General features: G+C 40.9%; 1 protein-coding gene across 1 annotated transcript in view; it reads left to right on the forward strand.

Annotated features, from left to right (window-relative positions):
- Nucleotides 1-19,554, forward strand: part of PDGFD (platelet derived growth factor D) — a gene marked incomplete at its 5' end in the record, with an annotated part of 119,031 nt that extends 99,477 nt beyond the window's left edge. The window contains 2 exons of the mRNA XM_021715802.1: nt 5,117-5,331; nt 16,901-19,554. Of these exons, the coding sequence (XP_021571477.1) occupies nt 5,117-5,331; nt 16,901-17,026 (341 nt within the window). The remainder of the gene's footprint in view (nt 1-5,116; nt 5,332-16,900) is intronic.
- Between the last annotated feature and the right edge of the window lie 2,036 nt (nt 19,555-21,590).

The raw sequence follows: 21,590 nt of genomic DNA on the forward strand, positions 1-21,590 counted from the left end.
AAAGTGAAAAACAGAATGTCTGTATGGATACTCACCATTAACATATACAGCTGAAGGCACCATTGTAAAGTGGAAAATCGTAAGTAAAGCTACCATTAAGTCAGAGACTGTAAAGAAAACAATAAAATAAAGTCTATGAAATCAGTGCTATGAGAGAGGGCAGAAAAGCTGTGGTGAGAACATAGAAAAGAGGTCAGAGGAGCTGAAGGGCAAATACGCCTTTTGAGTCAAGCTAGAGGATACTAAAATGATGTGGCAGGCTGAGATACTGAAGAAGACAGCCCAACAGGACAAAAGCATGGAGTTGGAAAGAGCATGGCCCTGCATCAATTGCTCACGCTCCCCCTGCCATCGCCGTGTGTAAAACATACACTGATATGTAGGCTGCTGCTGAACGCCTGATATAAGAATTTATAAAGAATGTTAGCATGATCGAGGCTAGACCTGCTAACCACAACAACAACACAATGATTCCTGGCTATCCCCAAGTGGCAGTTTAATTGGACACTCTAGCAGACTCCAGACAACCCAGAGAAAAAAGGCTGATGGTGTATCGAAATAAAGACTGATGGACAACCAACTCTGTGAACGCCAACCAAGAACCTGACATTTAGAGTCTACCCCAAGGAAACATCCTCTTCTTGACCAAAACTGGCAATAAACTAAATGTTCACGGGGAGAAAAACACTGTGCTGTACTGCGGGCAAAGTGAAGAGATTGTTTTGTTTCACGATGAATTTTTGGAGTGACAAAACAACACAAACCTACTTTTAAATACCCTGATTTTAACCCAGTGATGCTCATTTTGGACTTTCTGTTCTCCAGAACATGTAACTTACATAAAATAATAAATACTGTCACTTAGAAAAAGAATAAATGTAAACTTTTTTTTTTAAGCTGACCACTACCCCAAGCTGTGCTTGCCAGGTATGTGAAATATAATATTGGCTTTATCTGACCTACAGAAACCAGAATCTCTAAGGATTCTGGCATTTGTTCCTTGTTAGGAAAAATCATTGCTAGCAATCCATCAGCTCTTACAGGGGCCTCTGATTGGCTTTCATGACAAAGACTACAAGCAGTGAGATCAGAGGGGTTCAAGAAGAACTGAGGACAAAAGGGTATGCACTGGCCAGTGTCCCCTCAGTCCAGGCTGCAGGATGAAATGTATTATATTGTAATACCAAAGAACAATGTAGACTCTGCATACCCACCTGGTTTATGAGTCAGAACCCAATAGGTGAATAAGTGTGCACAGAAACTCATACCTGAGTGTGTATAACTGATGACACTACGAAAATGACAGGTCAGTGCCTACTGGTGCACCCAGGAAGCCAGGTCATTTGCACGTCAAGTGGTCCTCAGATGGGAAGACTTGTACATGGTCTGTGGAAGCTGCTTTCTGCACCCTCCTTCAAATCTTCACGCTGGCCCTCATAGGTACAAAAGGCATGAAGAAGCCTAGATTCAACCCCTGGCTCTGCCACTGACTAGATGGACGGCTGTGGACAGGGGTTTTTCTTAACTTCTCTAAGGCTCGGTCTCCTCCACTGTAAAAGTGAGGTTAATAATAGCAGGGGATGCATAGCATTTATCAGGATTTCATGTAGTCATGAACACAGAACCTGGAACTTAATCGTCTAGAGGGCCAGGATCAAGAAGACCAGACTAACTCTCCTCCCTCACACTCCTCATCCCTAGTATGTTAGAAACTGAACAAGAATATGTGTGCACATCCCCACGCCAGGGTTCAAATCTCAGGATGTCTACCACAGCCCAAAAACCTCTGTGATTGGACCGTGTCTGGAGGCCAGGGCTGCGGGAGGAAGGGTGCTCCGGGATGCCCTGTGTAGCATACCCACACGGGATCAGCAGAGGAAGCCTTTGAGGACAGCGGAGGCTTCCCGGCCTTTCCAGACGATTGTCAATACGAAGCCCCCCCAAAATGAATGCATGTCAAAGAACCCCGAAAAACCAGGCTCAAATTCAAAAGGACAGCAAAGGAGGGATTCCGCTACTATGTACACCTGGGTGAAATAAGGGAGGTTAGATGAAATGAACAGGCCTTTGAATTAAATTAGGAACATCCTTCTTCTCTGTGATTTTTCAGCTATGGAGACTGAAGCAGAAAGGAAAGGGCAGCCTCTCTTCCTGGATTGGTCCCCGTGGCCCATCCCCCTCCTGGAAGTCTCACACCAGAGTCCTCCTTCAGGCCGGAGCACCAGAAGTCTTAATTGCCACTCAACCTCTGTTCAACTCCCTGCTCTGCCGCTTTGTTTCATCAGTCTTCTTTGACTGGAAACTCAATATCCCCTGCAGAAAGTCTGCAATCATGCTTTGAGGTTATTTGCATCCAGTCAGAAGAACCTTTTAGTTCTGGTCCTAAATTGAGTGCCTGGGTGGTTTCAATCCCCCGATATATAGGGCAGCTGGATTTCACCACAGTCACACTGGGCCACAGTTCTTAGTCACATCAGTAAACTGATGCATCCAACGGCCAGAATTGTAAATCTCCTCGTGGTGGGGAAGAAACGGAAGTAACCAGCACTCGTCAGGAAAACAGTTACACCGTGCGAGGAGTTCGGTTTCAAGGGGAATGAGGCATACAGGCCTTGACCTGGTTTAGGGAGGGCGCTTTGGGGCTTTGTTAAATTTCTGCAGGGAAGTCATGCTGCAGATTTGACTCCGACAAGGATGTAGCCATTTACCGGTTACCACCCGTTCGACATCCTATGGGAAAGCCAGAGACTGCCCTCACCACATCAGTCTTCATCCTTCAACTAATGGGTTACCGATCAGCCCCCCCTGTGCTGCTTGTTGTGCTAGAGGCTATGAAGCAAAAGAGAGAGTAGGGCTCCAGTCCAGTTTTACCATTTACTAGTCACCTTGAGTCAATAATACCCACCACAAAAGGTGGGGGGTAACTAATGCAGTCATATCTGTCAGGTGCTTAATTCAGCAGAGGGCTGAATTAAAGTCGAGACTCTGCTGTTACTGCCTCTTTTTTATGTTTTTCCCCTTTTTATTTTTATTTTTAAATTGTGGGCTACAATTCAGGGTTAGGTATACAAATATCCATTGTGCAGGTACCCTTGTTGATGGAGGTGTGCTGCTGTTCCTTCCTGTCCCGCTCTGCCCTCCCACCCACCATGATCCCTTCCTGCTAATTGCACCTTTTTACCCCTCCGTGTTGGACAAATACCTGCCCATTATCACAGGCAGCAGATTTTGGCCCTCTGCAGCAGCGCTGTCCGCAAGCCCAGGAATGCACAGGCCAGCATCGGTATTTATCTCAAGGTGACACTTGTAATGGATGATTGCTGCACTTCTTAATCCATTTATGTAATCCTCCCTGCTTTGCTTGCAGTTATTTTCAGGGCTTTAACAGCAATAAAACGGTTCCTTTCCCAAGACAGAGTTCATTCAATTTAAATCTGGATTGATTGTAGCTAAAGTTATGACATGTCTTTACAAAAGAATTTTAAAGAAAAACAGCAATAAATTATGCACGGTGATTATTTAGCATTTATTCAGTCCCCACAGGGTCCTGGGCTCCAGCATTTAGCAGTTGAGGATACATCCCTGCCCTTGAGGGTCAAAGTACAGTTGTATATATTTTTAAAAGCATACAGGGATGGGCTAATAGACTTTGTGTCCATATCTGTGCCATCTTTTTCTTCACTTTCCCTCAGATGCATTCTACTGACACTCTCCTTGGCTTTTGACTTCTTACCTCCAGAGACCATTCCTTACTTCTTCTCAAGCGGTTTGGTTTAAGCTAAAACACTTACGGAACTAGAGTTCAGGATGAGCCTGGTAGTATCTGCCTGACAGTCACGGGATTGCTCCTGTGACGGGCTGGTTCGTACACCAGGAGTGTGCACTAATAGATGGTGGTGGAAGCTGTGTAGACAAAAGGACGTGCTTCTAACTACATTCTCGTGAGAAGATAGTCGTGTATACCAATAAGATTTGGATGTGCACCCATAAGAGAATTCGGATGTCAGATGGATGGATGATGGGATAATTCTGAGAACACTAACTCAAATATAACTTATGTGACACAAATACAGATTAAATTCAGGTAAATATTTGTGACTTAGATCTGAAAATAGTGTGATGCCTTTAAATCTTGAGTCCCCGTAATCATACCCCTTGACCATCATTTACTTAAAGTAATGACAAAGAAAGAGAGAGAGAGAGAGAGAGGGAGGGAGGGAGGGAAATAGAGGTAGAAATATTTGATTTAAAAAAAAAATTCTGACCACTTGGCTTTAAAGGAAAAAATGGAGGGTGGAGGAGATGAATCAAGATGAATAATAATAGCTGGCATTAATTGAGTGCCAGGCAGACTACATTCAATCCTTCAAATATTTATATGTTATAGGTGAGGAAGCAGAGGTTCGTAGCCATTAAGTAACTTTCCAACGTAAAGGAGGCATGGCCATGATGTGATTAAAGGCAGCTGTGGCTTGACTGAGGCATTCAAGCACTTAACCACTACGCTATACTGCCACCTAGGACCCAGCAAACACATGTGCACTGTATTCACAGAAGAAAAAGAAATCCACTTTTTTAACATTTTGGCTAACTTTGATTTTAAAGTGAAACAAAAACCTTTTTCTTTCTTACGTTTAATTGCAGCATTTTATTGTCAGGTAGATATACTAGAATGATTGTCCCTAATGTGTCCTAGATATAATTCAAATCATGTTTAAGTCGCAGCTTCACACCAGGATGCAACAATTTTTTTAATTTTATTTTTAAAGGAAAGGCAATTATTGTAAATTGTCAAATTCATTTTCTTTCCTCAGAACTTTTTTTTGGCATTAAAAAAAAAAGATGCAAGGAGATTTGAACCAAGATGCAGATTTTAGCTAAGGTTTTTGTTTTGTTTTGTTTTTGTGGCTATTTTTGAAAGGCAGATAGAATATCGAAAGAGAGATCAGGTCTTCCACTTCAGGTGTCTAGTCATTGGGGGGGCCCAAGACAGAGTCTACCCCTGCCCTGAGGTCATCCTCCCAGAATGCCCCCGCTCTGTTCCCCCAAAACACACGCTGCGCATTTGTGCTTCCAGTTTGCGGTTTGCACACACAGTGTGTGTCTTTGCTTACAGTGGACCTGGACAGGCTCAACGATGACGCCAAGCGTTACAGTTGCACTCCCAGGAACTACTCGGTCAACTTAAGAGAAGAGCTGAGGCTGACCAGCGTGGTCTTCTTCCCACGGTGCCTCCTGGTTCAGCGCTGTGGAGGAAACTGTGGCTGTGGAACTGTCAACTGGAGGCCCTGCACATGCACGTCAGGGAAAACTGTGAAAAAGTATCACGAGGTAGGTGGTGTCCAAATTTCTTCTTGCAGTGCTGCGTACAACCCTTTTCAGCTGCATCCGTTGTGTATTCTATAGGATATCGAAAACCAGGGCCATGGCCTACAGTTGTTTAGGTTGTTCATTGCACAAGGGCACCCAGCCAAAGGGAGGATTGGGAGCTGAAATCCCACCCATGCTTGGTTTGCCAAGCCGAGTGCCCTAGTAAGAGGTTAATTCCATGCTGAAGAAGAGACTCCTTTTTCTCATTCTCACAACACACCACGTGAAGCAACAACAGCCTTGTTAGAATATATGATCAAATGTATGATATGGCAATTTCAGAGTGTACTCGGTCTCCTTGTAGAAATATGATGGTATTCATTTACATGATGTGACTGCAAAATCTAGGTTACTTTAAGAAAATGCTAAGAACCAAACCTTAATTCAGGTAAGTCATTTTAAAAAGTAAGCACAATAACGATAGCAAAATAAAATGATCAAAGGTCTTTTTCATTTTCCGAATAGGAAAGTATTTTTCACGTGGAAATGGTCATTTTTTTTTTTCTAACCACTACCAAGAGCTACCTGGGGAATCAGCTCTTGGATGATGCAAGATAAACAAAAGTAAACCCAAGGAAAGAATTAAGAGGAATAAAAACTTAAGGAGAGCAGGAACCCTTAATAATAACAATAGGATTTACTGGGTGCCAAACACTATTGTAAGCATTCCTCAGCTTACTTAGTGACTTGTCAATCATGTTGTAAGGGGATTGCTATTTTTAGTCTCTCTTTGTAGGTGAGTAAACTGAGGCTTGGGAGGAGCAGTACATTTGCCCGTGTGGCATAGTCAGGAAATCACAGACCCAGGACTTCAACACCCATCCATTGGCTCCAGGGTCTGCGTTCTTTCTTGTCACTAGTATGCCACATTCTTCCTCTTTTAACAGATAGCATTGTATCAGGCATAAAAGAAAGAATTGATGTGAGAGGAGTTAGAGCTCTTTCTGACATTGACAGCAGCTCTAATTGCTTTCTGACTGTGGGAGTATGAGCAAGTCACTGAAGCTGAGAGACTCCGTTTTCACTTATGTGAAATGGGACTGAGACATGACACTGGATAACTCCTTCCAAGGTTGTTTTGAGGATCAAATAAAACAATGAATATGAAATGCATTTCGTTAGATGCAAAACATCATGCAGAAATAAGTTTAAAAATATAAGATGCAAAGCAAACATGATTGTTAGGAGTTATTGTTGGAGTTGCTTTCCATCAATACACACCAAAACAAAAGAGTAGAGAGTTCTCTCTAAATAAAACCTCCTGCTTTGTAAAGCTTGTTTTTTGGAAGTTTGGGGGGGGGGGTGTTTTGTTTTTGATGTTTATTTTAAACACAACAAAATAATAATAAGTCAGGAGCTAAAAAAAATGGGTACATTGTAGTTGATACTTTCAACTTGGAAAACATAGGAAGTTGTGCCACAATGATCATGCTTGCCTTAAATAGGGGAAATACCTTATTTTAGACCTACACTGAGTATGTTTTCTTAGTCATAAGAATTTCTTACTCCACCCCACTATTTTCAAAGGGAAAAAACTAATGTTCTCATATCTAGAGAATGCTATCGTCTGTGTTCATTGTGTTTTATTTTTGTGTGAACTAATGAACTCTAGATTGGATATTGTCCTTCGCTTTTAAGAGCCTGAATTTTATAGTGTTTAGTCATACCCTGAGGATAAATGCAGAATGCAATAATCAGGTTAGAGTTAAGATACTCTAGGAAGTGACAAGATTTCTACCTAGTAATAAGTGTGAGGAAGAGCATTTGAGTTCTTTGATATATTTGTGGAGTGCTTTATTTTCGTCTTGACTCTGTGCTTAGATAGAAGTTTTAGCTTGATTTTTTAAATTACTTATTGTGAGAACAGCAGAGTTAACCAGACACCCCCCAAAAAAACTCTGGCCTCCCAGACAGTTAACACTGAAGGATTCTGACGGCCCGGCTGCCCGCCTTCTCTTAATTCCTTTCTCATTTCTTTCCACAGAAGCTGTTACCTCCAAATCTCTGTTCTTAATTAATGTCTAGAGGGGAAAACTCTTGATCTCTTTGTTCAGTCATATGAGTGGGTCTAAAGTCTTGGCATCCCTGGAAACTGCATCTAAAGCATCTCTTTAAAACATGTGTCATAATATTTTTACTTCCAGGACTCTGCAGAGCTTTATACAAAACCACTCTGTCAAGTGCTGGACAAAAAGGACAAATCAGCATCAATCACCAGTCAGTAACTGCATACCTGGAACAAGCACTCCTGTCATATTTCCCCAAGACTCCTAAAATACCCTTGAAATGTGTCATGTGTATCCCTGTCAAGTGCCCTGTGGAAAATAGCAAAGGACCTATTCCATTTCCAGCGTGGGGGTGGCTTGAGCTTAGTCTCAGTAGGGAAAATTCCGAGCCCTTTATTCTGTTAGTTCCCTGTCTGTATTCTTACCTCTGAGAAATGAGAAACCAGTTTTCCCAACTCGTGGTTGCAACATGAGATGTGAAACGAGTTTCTGTGAGAGATGAGCACCTTAAGGGGGTGGCAAGACCTCATCACATAACGATTTGATTCTCCACAAACATCTCAGTGCTCAACATTAAGGAATTAAAATCTGGGGAACTGGAAAGTACTAATGAGGCTAATATCATCTCTCTTTTCACAGATCCTGCTTCTTCTCCTGCAGGGGTTAGAGCAGTCTTCACTGTGCAATAAAATGTAGCCATCTTTATTATTTCTTGCCTCCAAAATGTGCAGGTCTCCTGTTAAAATACTTTTTCTCTCTCCGAACAATCATTCTGTGCCTCTTGGAATATTTAGGTGGAGGGGAAGAAAAAATATCTTTTCCTCTATTCGTCCAGGTTCATGACTGAAGCTACTGTAACAAAAGATAGATTAATACGAGAAAAACATACACATTTACTTACTATAAGTTTTACATGATGCAGAAGCCTTTATAAAGAAATGAAGATTACAAAAGCAGTTCAACCTGAGTGTTTTTATGGTAGGTTTCATGAAGAATAGACACTCATGGAGAAATATTGGGTTAATGAATACGTTTGTAGCATTTTTGCTTACCCATGGAATGCAAATGTGACATGATGGTTGATTGGTTACAGTTCATCACATTTACCAATTCTTAGATTGACTGATATGGATCATCATGGATGAAAACATTTAAAAGGTCTTCATCAAAGCCCTATGACCCTGAACATGGAGAATCACTCGGGTCAAAGTGATCCTCTTTGAAACAACAAAACCATTTTCTTCCCATGCGTTCCCTGATGGCATTCTCCCCACACATGGCACAAATGTTTCCAGTCACTTTTGCTGCCTTTACTCCTCTGTTAAACTCCAGCAGAAGAATATATCGGATGCGTTCGTTTTTTTACACTTGGCGCTCCATCTTCTTTAACCCACAAATAGCACTAACTTTTTTCAGATCTGCAAATGCAAGACATATTCTCAAGTACAACATTGTCACTCCAAATAACAAATGATAAACAATAAACAAGCTCCAACCCTGCAGTGTTGCCATGCCAATAACAAACACTACAGATTTATGCATCCACCTAATACAATAGGGCAGAGTGTGGCTTAATGGAAATAAATGGGGAACTTAGCAAGACCTGGTGGTTCAGATTCTTCTTTGTGGTACCTTTGTCATCAGAGATGAGGATGCTCCTTTCTTCTAAGAAGGGCACCTTTCCCATGAGGATCTTATGTCCTGCTACAGGGAAGGTCAGAAAAACCCTTCCTAGATTTTATGACCTACTTTAGGGAAGAAAAGCAAGGAAAAGGTCAGAGTGACCTTTCTGCTTTTGCTATTTTTTCAAATTCTTTCAGTTTAAAATAGTTAGGAGTAGAGTACCCTGACCCCCATCATAGGATATAAAAATACTTTGGGTAGTGATTTTTTTTTTAAAGGAGGGTTCCAAAAAACATAATGTGTAGACAATCCAAGTACATTATTATTTTAGATCTCGTCTTCCCTTGCTAACACATAGTGAAGGGACAGGATAGTCCCTAAAAATATGGTGACCTATTAAATTAACACATACTGTTTTTCATTATTTGGTGCCCTGGACACATCCATCCAATCAACAGCCAAAAACTCAGGAAGCGGCAGAGAGAAGTTAATTTTCTCCGTCCTTCCTCTTATGATTTTGCCGCACTGCTGACATAACCACCTGCGCTGTCGAATAGAGCTCTATGTAGGAATGGAAATTTTTCACAGCCTCACCGTCCAATATAGCTGTCACTAGCAACATATGGCTGCAGAGCACTTGAAAGGTGTGTAACATAAATAGAAACTAAATTCTTAATTTTATTTAACTGCAACTAATTAAATTGAAAATAGCTACACAAGGCCAATAACTACCATACTGAATGGCAAAAGCCTAGACCCATCTCTGACCCTTCTGGAACATTAACCACATCTAGAATCATTCCTACCTCTAGATAATTTTTGTATTGACTTTAGAAGAATCTTTTTATGTTAATATGACATTTTATATTAAACATTTGCATTTTATTACCATTGAAGAGTTAGGAGATGAAAGCAAGTACAGATGATTCCTCGTGGTTAAAGTTAGATTTTTTTTTTTATTTGATGATGGGCTTGTCAGGATATTGAATGTACTTTTGACCTAAGATATTTTTAACTTACAGTGAGTGTATCGAGACATAACCCCACAGTAAGTGAAGGGGCATCTATATTTATATGTGAAACATAAGATAATTCACTGTTGACCTTCAGACTTGAGATAATAGTACTTTTATATGTATATGTTTGAACATCTGTTATTGAAACACATTTATCTAAAATCACAAATAGAGAGAAGAGTCAGAAAAGAGATTTTGTTTTAGGAGTTTTGACTCTCTGGCAAAAGGCAGGGAATTTGAGGGTCCTGATTATAACTAACCACAGCAGAAGCCAGGAAAATCTATTTTCTACTATTTTGCTGGAGGCAGCATGGCTAGACCTTGTAGGGAGCCTCTCTGCTCATTTTGTTTTCTCCACCTTTGAGTGAGACCATAAGCCGGGCCTTCTCTGTGTTTTCCTACCGAGAGACAGGGTAATAGAGCAGAAAACAGCAAGACCAGAAAGGCAGAGATGTGGGCTCTGGTTCCAGCTCTGCCAATGGGGAGGCACCAAGGACCAGCCACTGCAAACCTCCCAGGGCCTCCAGTTTCCTCACTTAATCCCCACAATAACCTACAATTTTGAGTTCCCAGGCAGACCTGAAATGGCATCATATCTGTTCATTGTTGTCACACTTTATCCTACTCCCAAATCTTATCTGACTGAAACTGTAAGGAATAGAAACAAATTGGTGGTCAAATGCTAGGTGAATACGAAAAGAATAAAGATAACGACCTGGAACAGCGAATGTTTATAGACTGCTTATTAAAAAAGTTAATTTACTCCTCTTGACATGGCGATGATAACACCCGGGCTTCTTACCACTGGGGGCCAATGAAGGCATCTGAAGAGTAACGTACAAGACACATGTGGGTGGAATTATGTGAGAGCCTGGTCTGGCTTTCTCCGTTCTGATTATATTTCTGCCCTGATGACTCACTTACCAAGTGAGTGGACTCCTCTTTTAAGTAGTACAAACAGTGCATGTCCATCCTTGCCCTTCTCAATCTTCCCATCGGCCCTTCCTGCCAAAACTTAGCAAACCTGCCAAGGGACAAGACGCTCCCCAGGCAGACATGGCCCATCTGGGTCATAAATGATACCCAACACTAATACCAGGCTGCAGTCTAGTGCCCAGCCAGACTTTCCATTGTTTTCTTCAATGTGTAGGCTGAACATGCAGCCATTGATTCTCTAAGGTACCATCAAAATCATTGAACTGTTTAGTTCTATAAAGGTGGGACTGCAGCTAAATACACTCCGCAGTAACCCTAGAGAGTTCACAGAAGGCTCCTTTTAGAAGTAAATATTGGCCGGGCTCAGTGACTCAACCTGTAATCCCAGCACTTTGGGAGGCCGAGGCGAGTGCATTGTCTGATCCCACAGGTTCGAGGCCAGCCTGGGCAACTTGACGAGACCTCATCTCTACAATAAATCAAAAATTAAGCAGACATGGTAGTGCACACCTGTAGTTCCAGCTACTTGGAAAACTGAGTGGAAGAATCTCTGGAGCCCAGCAGGGCAATGCTGGGTTGGCCCTGAGCATGCCACTGCACTCCAGCCTGGGCGACAGAGTGAGACTCCAACTCCAAAAAAAAAAAAAAGAAGAACATGCACAGATATCATTAATGCATTTTCAAAATTCGTGAGCATTTTATAAACCTCCACTATAATGCAGGCTTTTGTCACCTTCAGACTTAACTTCTCAGCATAACGTTACTGAGCTGTTTATCATTTGTGTCTTTCTTATTGAGTACTGTGTCTTTTGACTTGATATCAGTCTTGTTTCAATGCCAGCCTCTGCTGCGAATATTGCCTGCAGGTTAAGTAATTACCCAGGTATAAAATAACGTGATATCCCTTCTCAAAATATTTTTGCTTGTAGTCACTTAGGTTTCAGGATAATTCACTAGTATCCCTTTAAAAAATCGACTCTGTGTACATTTTTTATAATGTCTTTAAACTCAAAAGAGTTCTCAAAGTATGCTTTTTTTTTTCCATAAGAAACCGTGTGTGTGATGAATACAGCCTGCTTTAGAAGTTGGGTAGAATGTTAAATAAACTCTTAATGATTCAGGTTTATATAAAGTGTTTGTCCTGAAATATGTACTTGTATTCCTATGTCAGCCATTAATTTGAGAACTGTTACAAGGCCTTAACAACCTTTTTTTATATTCCCAATAAACAAGAACCCAACTCGGCAGATAGCTTTTCTGCCTGGTATTGTTTTATTAGTGTAATAGCTTTATGGAAAAGATTCATGTGGGGGTTTATTGGCAACAGGGTGAGTAACTGTAGTTAAATATCTTGCATGTTGCGGTAATTTTCAAAACTGAGCCATCTTTGATTTTGTACAGTGTTATGAAAGCCACCAACTGGCTCAGTCACACTCCACTTAGAAGGCGTCAAATGTCCCTGGTTTCGTGTGGTTTTCCAGTGGGTGGAGAGAGGTCAAGATTCTGCTTTTCACCCATAGATGCTAAGCACTGGCCAGCTGTCCCTCAGTGGATTTGTTATCTTCGTATGTGTGTGCTTGCAGAGGTGAATCATAGCTAGGAAAATAAGAAAGCGTTCTGTGATGGTACCTATTAGCAAGCGTTCTTCAGTTGCTGTAATTAATTCAGTGGTTCCTTCCCTTTAAAGGTGACCAGATAACCCATAACCAGCCAGTTTGCTTTCTCAGATAAAAGCTTTTCATTTTTCTGCACGCCCTCAAATCAGCCTTGCTTTCTTCCCCCGTTCAATGCTGTGTACCTGAACCGAAGACTATTACATGATCAGAAAGCTTTGAACATCAGTTGTGTGATCAGCCAGGAAAGCAGTCCAATTTCCATTTTGTTCAAATAGCGCTTTCCTCTCTTGTCTGGGGAAAGTGTCTGCCAATTCATTTTTCTCTTCTTATCAGCAAAACACATATATACAGTGCTCACGTTGCTTAGTGTAAAACATAGAGAAAATCCCTGAACAATCAGAAGACCAGTTAGAAAAACTGCCCAGGCTCCTACTCTCATCCCAAAGCACACACTTTTGTTTGCCATCAAATGAGAACACAAATCCACGGAGCGCTGATTGTACAGGTGCCAGTCATCGCCAGTTATTAGGCATTGATAATGGTTTTCTTTAAACAAAGAAGATTTATCATGTGCTCAGCTTCTTGAAGATCACTTCCCTCCCCTGAAGCCCCCAGCCCTCAAACCTGGTTTGCACGCAGGTAGTCTTGAATAGTAGGGCCAAAAATTCATACTGGAGAAATTCTTGGCAAAGCAGAGGGGTCCAACCCCCAACCCCTTCCAAGGCACTCTTACCAAATATGGCACCGTAGGGTTTCTGTATCTGTCATAGTGAATAGATAGCCAAAAATGTAATCCATTCTTTATCCATTGCTTTGTTACTTATTTTTCCATGGACAAGCAGCATCGTTTGTTTTCTGTAATGCCCAGCAGGAGAGAACATGGGAGCAGGAAAAGGCAAATGTCATTATTACTCCACTCTCAGGGCTTCACATTTTATTTCAAAATTGTGAAAGGATTAAAACTGGGCCAGAGCACAGACAACTTTGTTTCTTTGCCTGTCTGGCCTCTTTCTGCTGAGAAATACAAACAAAGTCTTGGATTTCATGGGTAAGGGCTTGAGCTAGGCCACGTGGAGTCAAGTTCTGGTTCCACAGCTTAGTAGCTCTGTGATTTGGGGCAAGTAACTTAATCTCTCTCTTTTCTTATCTACAAACTAAATTAGAAAAGTACGTATCTCACAGTGCTGCCATGAAATCCAAATGATTTAGTCTGCAAAGCCACTTGCAACAGCATCTGGTATCTAGAAATAAAGTTAGCAACTATTTATACTAGCCTCACCCTGAAAGCACTTATAATCCAATTAATTGAGAAAATGCATAGTAAATCATGTGAAATTGATCTGTATTGCAAAAATTACAGGAGAAAATGAGAATACTATAATCAGCTGTGAGAACTGGCATTTGGACCAGCTTTTCTAATACTACTAAATACTGTTGAGTCTTTGTCCCTGAAAGAAGTTTGGCGCCAGTAATGACTCCACACCCGGCCAGGACCAAGAGATTTATTAAAGCGGCTGTTACAGAGGGAATCTGTAACAGTAAAAAAGAAAAAGAGAGAGAGGAAGAGAGAGAGGAAGTGGGAGAGAGGTGGGGAGAGAGCTGCAGAGAGGGAGAGAGCGAGGGAGAGAGTGACAGAGAGAGAGAGAAAGAGAGACCGAGAGAGAGTTGCAGGGGAGAGGGCTGTATTTATCAGCCCGACAGGGCCGGAAGGGGCCGTGCTATGCTCCTATTGGAGGAGCTGCATGGGAGCAGGGTGGGGCCAGCGCCATGTTATAGTCCTATTGGATGCATAACAAAGCTGGCTATGGATTGGAGGCTTGCAGGTTTGAAATTGGCGAGCGGGAAGGTTTGAAATTCGCGCGTGCACGCGGAATTGTGCTCATAGAAGCTGGGCCCTAGGGGCTTTGTTGTCTGGTGTGTGGGCGCCATTTGGGGAGCCGCCCCTCTGTTCGCTTCCTGCACCCTTCAGTCCCTCCCTCATGAACTCTCTCAGGTTATTCCCCCTCACCCCCCAACTTTGTACTCACAATTTTTTTGAAGTTTCGCTACAAATCGGTCTCCATGTTCCATTCTGTGTGGGTGGAGTGCCCTAGCTTGAGTGAACGAATGCAGTGATTAATTCTCCGCCTCGCTGGGATTCCCACGGATCAGCATGGCTCCGTGCTAAATGAGAGGGGTGTGCAGACGTGGTGCATGAATGCAGGGGACATTAGGTGTATTTTTCCTAGTAGATGGTTGTGGTTTATTTAAGACTTTAAACATGGAGCGTGAGGCTGGAAAAACTGCTGGGAATATAATTCAGAGTGAAGAGCCATGAAAGATATGCGGATGTTAACAAAGTGAGATTTTTCTGCATCTAGCCTTCCTCTAGGACAAAAGTACAACAAGGAGAATGCAACAGGTCCCCATGCCAGCTGGCACTGATGGATGTGGGTGACACACCTCAGACACAGAAGGAAATTCAAGGCACGATAGAGAGGGCTTGGGGCGGAGCGAGCCAGAGAGAGCATGGGAGCCGAGAGGACACAGCACTGGTTACCCTCCTTTGGAATCTCAGTTGTCTAATCCATGAAATGAGCATAATGATATCTTCCTCACTATGTCACAAGGTTTGTCTGAGGGCTAAAAAAAAATAGTGTCTGTGCAAATTATTTGAAAATTATAAAATGCTGCAGAATTGGTGGTGGTGCCATGAGTTTAGAGTCTCAAAGGAAAATAGAACAAGGTCAAAAATAAAGGCAAACAGGAATCTAAGAACATAAAGGACAGAAGCAATTTAGCTGATTATGCAGTATATTTTGAAAACAAGAATGTAATTTTATCAAATACCTGGCTAGCTAATGTTAATGACTAAATTTGATGACTAAAGTTTGCCTCAATGAACAAGAGTTATCGTTTACTTAAACTGCTAATTTAAGAAATGATGTTTAAAATTTATTAATTAAAAATTAAGGATATGGCTGGACTCGGTGGCTCAGCCTGTAATCCTGCGCTTTGGGAGGCCAAGGTGAGTAAATTGCCTGAGCCCGCGGGTTCGAGACCCACCAGGGCAACTTGGTGAGACCTCATCTCTACAACAAATCAAAAAATTAGCCGGGTGTGGTAGCGCATGCCTGTAATTCCGACTCCTTGGAAGACTGAGGCGGAAGGATCGCCGGAGCCCAGCAGGTCGAGGCTGCAGTGGCCGGGAGTGGCCACTGCACTCCAGTCTGGGCGACTGAGTGAGACTTCAACTCAAAAAAAAAAAAAAATTAAGGATATACTTATTGATTTAAGAAATGCTAGATTGATACACAGGTATTAACATACAAAGATTTTCATAAAGCCTGGTCTGTTTTGAATTATAAAGAGTATTATATGTTAACAAACATGTAAGAATATAATTATATTTATGTACGGCCACTGTCACCTTTGTAAGGCAAAATATTTTACTTCAACCAAACATTTAGGCATACCGGCATATTGTGTTCATAACTTTATTCATATTCCTTATTCATGTCAATGGTAATAATGTGTTCAGTATTGTATTTATCTATTTAAATGCATGCTTTGATCAAAAAATCTTTATGATAAGATTGGAACAGCATCTGTCACCAAAACAGGCCCTTAGAAAGTCATTGAGGCCGGACTTGGTGGCTCAGCCTTTAATCCCAGCATTTTGGGAGGCCGAGGCGAGTGGATTGCCTGAGCCCATGGGTTCGAGACCAACCCAGGCAACTTGGCAAGACCTCATCTCTACAATAAATCAAAAATTAGCTGGGCATGGTAGTGTGTGCCTGTAGTTCCCAGCTACTTGGAAGGCTGAGGCAGAAGGATGGCCGGAGCCCAGCAGGTCGACGCTGGAGTGGCCATGAGCATGCCACTGAACTTCAATCTGGGTGACAGAGTGAGATTCCGACTCTAAAAAAAAAAAAAGAAAGAAAAGAAAAGAAAGCCATTGATAAATACCTGCCAAGATGCTGGTAGGTGATCCTGAGCATTACTCTGGGACCAGCATAATCTTCCACTTCAGGGAGTTGACTATTTAAAAACATGTTTACATGTGTGCATTCTAATAACAAGCCTATAGCTTTTACTGGATTCTCTGAGGATTAAGAACCAGTTGTCAAAAAGGTAAGGACCTCATGCTTGGGTATCAGCTGTTGCCTTAGCGTGCTAGAGTCTTCAAAGAGCCACTGCTGACTTTATTCACTGGCTGTGGGCTGGCACAGTCAGTCACCAAGTTAGTGACATGGTTAAAAAGAAAAGAAAAGAAAGGTAAGGTGGGTCAGGTTGCGTTAAACTCCAAGGGCTTTCTAATGGGAGATATGCTTCTTGTCCTTTCTTGTCCTAGGTATTGCAGTTTGAACCTGGCCCTTTCAAGAGGAGGGGCAGAGCTAAGACCATGGGTCTTGTGGACATTCAGCTGGAACACCATGAGCGGTGCGACTGTATCTGCAGCTCAAGACCACCTCGATAAAGGATGTGCTCATACTTACATTAAGCATGAAAGAACCTTTAGTTTAATGAGGGTGTGGTAAGGAACCTACTTCCCACCAGCAGCCAAACTCACTACTAGCCTACAATGCAATGAACACAAGTGGTTGCTGAATTTCAGCCTAGCTTTGTTAGTACCATGGCAAGTAGAAAGGTATATCATCAACTTCTTTATCCAAGAATATAGGATTGCATTTAATAATAGTGTCTGAGGATATATATATATATACACGCACACACAGATATATATGTCCATGTCTATGTGTAAATAGATCAAATGGTTTATTCAGTATATATAACCAGGTACCCCCAGAGCTTCTATATAGTTGAGTTATTTAGACCCTTAAAATCTTTTGATAAAATTAAAAATGATCAAAAATATGAAACATGTCTTTGGGACATTCAAAAGATGAATTTATTTTTCAATTTTAAATCCCAAAACAATTTGTAATCTTGCACTCTTTAAAAAAAGGTGTCTTGTACCTTAAAGATGAGCTTTTCTTATGTATACATATCACTTGATTATGAAAAAAAGGAAAAAATATTGTTTCTGGGAAAAAGGCAAATACCTAAATATTTTTTCCATGAGCTGCACTACACACTTACCTATGTAGACAACAATAACCTGTCTCCAAAACCATGCCATGATAATATAGGTGCTTTAGAAATCAAGTCCTTCATTAAGTCTTTTTTATGCATTTAGCTGAGGCATGCTAATTCATTTAACACCTGTCTCATGAAAAAAATTACTCAGAAGGTTTATTATTATAACCCTACAAGAGACAACATATAAGCCATAGCAGAATTTTGAATTATATTTGTTTTCAAGACCCCTCCACAAAAGCGAGTCCTTTCAAGAGTGGTATGGGGATTCTATTTGAACCTTTCAAAATGGTATTCATTGGAATATTGGAGTAGTTGAGAGTTTTAAAAGTGAGCATCGACCTAACTGGAAATTAGATGGATGACTTGATAGGATCCATATATAGCAATGAATTCAACCTCTCCAAACCATGCCAATTAATTTGAGGTATCTTGCTTTTGTTCCTGTCTCTCTGATACATAGACATGGTTTTACGATGGTATTTTGCATCTGGCAAGCCCTCGTGGATTATTCATCGCCTAAAAGCTTTTGTGTTATCAATGAAGCAACGAAATTTTAATTGATGCAAATCTCTAATCATATACTTGCTCACCGTTCCGAATTCCTGTTTCTGAACTAAGTGAAACGAGTCCTGGGGTTTCTGGTTCTTTCTAAATCTATGGAGTTTGTTCTAAGAAGTTGTTAATTGTGGAAGCACACGTTTGGCCCTGCTCTCCCAGTAGAAAACTGTTTCACATTGGTTGTTGGTATTTAGAGGAAATCTTCCTCCCCGGCTCCTTCGTGTTTATTTTAAAGGAGATTGACTCCAGGGGTAGGAAATGATTCATCATCCTCCAAACCAAGATGCTTAAGAGAGCAACACTGAAATCAAGATAGCTCAGGGGCTGCTCACAGAGAACTCCATTTTTCTTCCTGCCGGAAAGTGAAAAGGAGAGCCAATTTCTTCTGTGAGTCTACGTCCCTATGGGTTACAACCGGTTTGGGTGAGAAATCCGTGACAGGGCCGGTTAAGTCCCAGTTGTCACATGAGTGGCCTAAATACACTTTATTTCTAAGTATGGTTCTCAGGTCCAAGTTCAACTATTCTTAAGTAGCTCAATTCTTCTCCACCCTTTGAGATGAAAGACCTGTGCTTATTGAAGATGAACCTTCTAAAACTTTCCTAAAAATGTCCGATGTTTTGACTCAGGGAGTGGTAAAATTAAACACCCCAATTGTTCCATTCTCCAGAATCCCAGAGCACAATCAGAAATAACCCAGAGCCCAGGCAGACACCAGTAATCCGGATCCCCTTTTTCCCCCTCCATGACCACTTGTAAGTTTCCTGTGAAAACACTGGCTTCCTGTACCAAAATCAAAATGAGTCTGATATCACTCGAGCTTGAACAGCTCGCATCGCAGCTGTAAATATGAAAAATTAGAGCGTTCTACCCAATTTCCAATAAACCTTCCAGGCTGCAATAACCAGGATGATTTTCAGTTAAAGTCCTATCTGTACTTTTTATTTATTAGCTGAAAGTGTAAGCAGGCATATTCACTCACTTTTCTTTGTCTTTCCTGCGAGTTTTATTAAAACTTCTCCCTTGGTTATCTGTTATCTATTGCACTTCCAACGTGTAGCCAATAAATCTGTTTCATTGCCATCAAAGGAATAAAAAGCTCACCATACAAATTACATTTCAAAACAAACCCTAATAAATCCACATTTCTGCATGGCTCACTCACCTGGAATAGTGCCTTTCATTCAATATGTTCTAACAGGGCAGAACACTTTCATAAGTAGATTTTTTTATGTTTTCTTGTCATATCGGTAACATGCAGCTTTTTCCTCTCATAGCATTTTCTATAGCAAATGTAACATGCCTCTTATCTTCATGAAAAATAAATATTGCTTTTGAACAAAACTACTCCATTATTTAGTACTCAATTACAGTTTTAAAAGGTGTTACAATGCTACAGACTTACTTTCAGAAATGCTCAGACTCTTTGGAATGACAAGATGGGTGATTTCTGAAGGCTTCCTTTTACAATGCTGAAAGAGGGAACACATTGTTCCCCAGCTACAGGTTTCTCCTCTGTCCCTGTCCTGAAGGTGCACAGCAGGGCAGTACTTGGGTTATGTTGTTTTGTTGCTGCTGTGTTTGCATCTTCATTTCACCTTTTGTTTCCCCATCGCTCCTGTAATGAACTGTGTGCTGCTCTGATGTTCCTCACCCAAGAAAAGCCACATCCTCTCTCTTCCTTGAGGCCTGAAATAAACAACATCACTGCTTCATTTCCCTTTTGGCTGCCCTCACGCTTGTTCCCAGCCAGGTGGACAGCCCAGTTCAGTATTACCAGTTCAGGGAGGACATTTTAGGAGCGACACTCCTTAGCATTTGGGTTACAATGTGTGAAGGGGCACAGAGCATACAGAGAATTCTAGCTGCAACAATTTTTGCCTTTGCTTGTTGCTGAGTCTTTATTAGCATGCTGGAGACAGAATAGCAGCCGTGGTGTTGGGTGAAACTCTGTCACTCTAGTGGTTTTAGGTTGTTTGGGGAATGGGTGTAAAGACACATGTATTCTGTGGCAAAAATCAATTTCACCATAAAAAAAATCAGCTAAATATGAGGCTGGGAAAAGGATTGAATAATTCTGTACATAATAGCTACTTCAGATAGCTTAGGCTTTTATGTAAAAAGTCATAATAGTCATATATATGTATATATAAACCTCATTTTAATGCAGACATTAGGAAATTAATTTCATTTCTTGAAATGTTCTTGTGTCCAGTTTTATTCTAAGAATAACTCAACAGATGTCCAAATCATTCATATTCTCCTAGGGTCCTCTGGTAGAACATTAAAGAAATTCATAGATTATAAGTCATGCCTAAATCCTAGGAAATATAATTTTGTTTATTGACAGCCCTGATCAAATATGCTAGAAGACAGAATATTTATAATTCACTGGTTTTATTGACATTCACTCAAGTTCTGTTGTTTTTAAAGATCAAGTTAAAGACTACAGGAGGCTTCAAAACTTAACATAGCACACTGGGATATCTCTCAAATAAAATAGTTAGACATCATCAACTGCTCAATATAAGACTGTGTGCTTGCTGTTCAAGTTATATTTCTGAATTTTGCAAATTAATTTGTAATGTTTTAAAAAACAGATTTCATTTCTATAGAGATATCTAAAAATTCTTGAGCAGATTACAGTAGAAAAGAGTGGAGCTGAGTCCTTGATAGAGGTTAATGTCCTCAGTGCAGCAAGTTATGGGCCAGGAAATCATTTTCTAACAAAATCATTTGACTTTCTAATTATTTTTAATTGTTGGATACTGATTTCCAGGTTAAGTGACCAGAAACTGAATGTTAAAATCATTATTGGATTCAATCACATTTAAACAATAACTGTAATACAAATTCTGTTTTAAGAAGTAAAGTCTTGGAGTTATACTCTCTAACCTGTCTCTGGCTGAGGCCACATTATAAATTCCTTCTCTTCCAGGCCTTCTAAACTTTTCTAGACTTTCTTCCTTTTCTCCCTGTGGCTCCCACATTCCTTCCCTTTCTCATGAGCCTCTACCCAACAATCTTTTAAGTCAGGGAAAAGTCAGTATCAATGTCTGCTTTGGGAAGGATTGCAGATAGGTTATTTGAGGAGATCACATGCAGTTTCCCAAGTAAGCAATTAGTAGGGTAAAATGCCAACTGTTTTTAAGAAATCACTGCTTGTTAAGAGTCAAACAAGTGACTACTTACCAATGCTGTCCATTTTGGTGCAAACTTCAGAATATGGTGGTGGATATTTATTGACTTCTGTCAAAGGAAATTTAGCCACAGTCTGTATGGGCAAATGGACTAAGTTAAATGTTTCATTCACCTGTTCATTCTACATCAAATGCATTAAAAGCTCAATGTGTATCAGACGTGCTTTGGGGCTCAAAACACAA

The sequence above is a fragment of the Carlito syrichta genome, unplaced genomic scaffold, assembly GCF_000164805.1.
Source record: "Carlito syrichta isolate Samal-C Ts95f unplaced genomic scaffold, Tarsius_syrichta-2.0.1 Scaffold103189, whole genome shotgun sequence".
In the NCBI taxonomy this organism is placed as follows: Eukaryota; Metazoa; Chordata; class Mammalia; order Primates; family Tarsiidae; genus Carlito; species Carlito syrichta.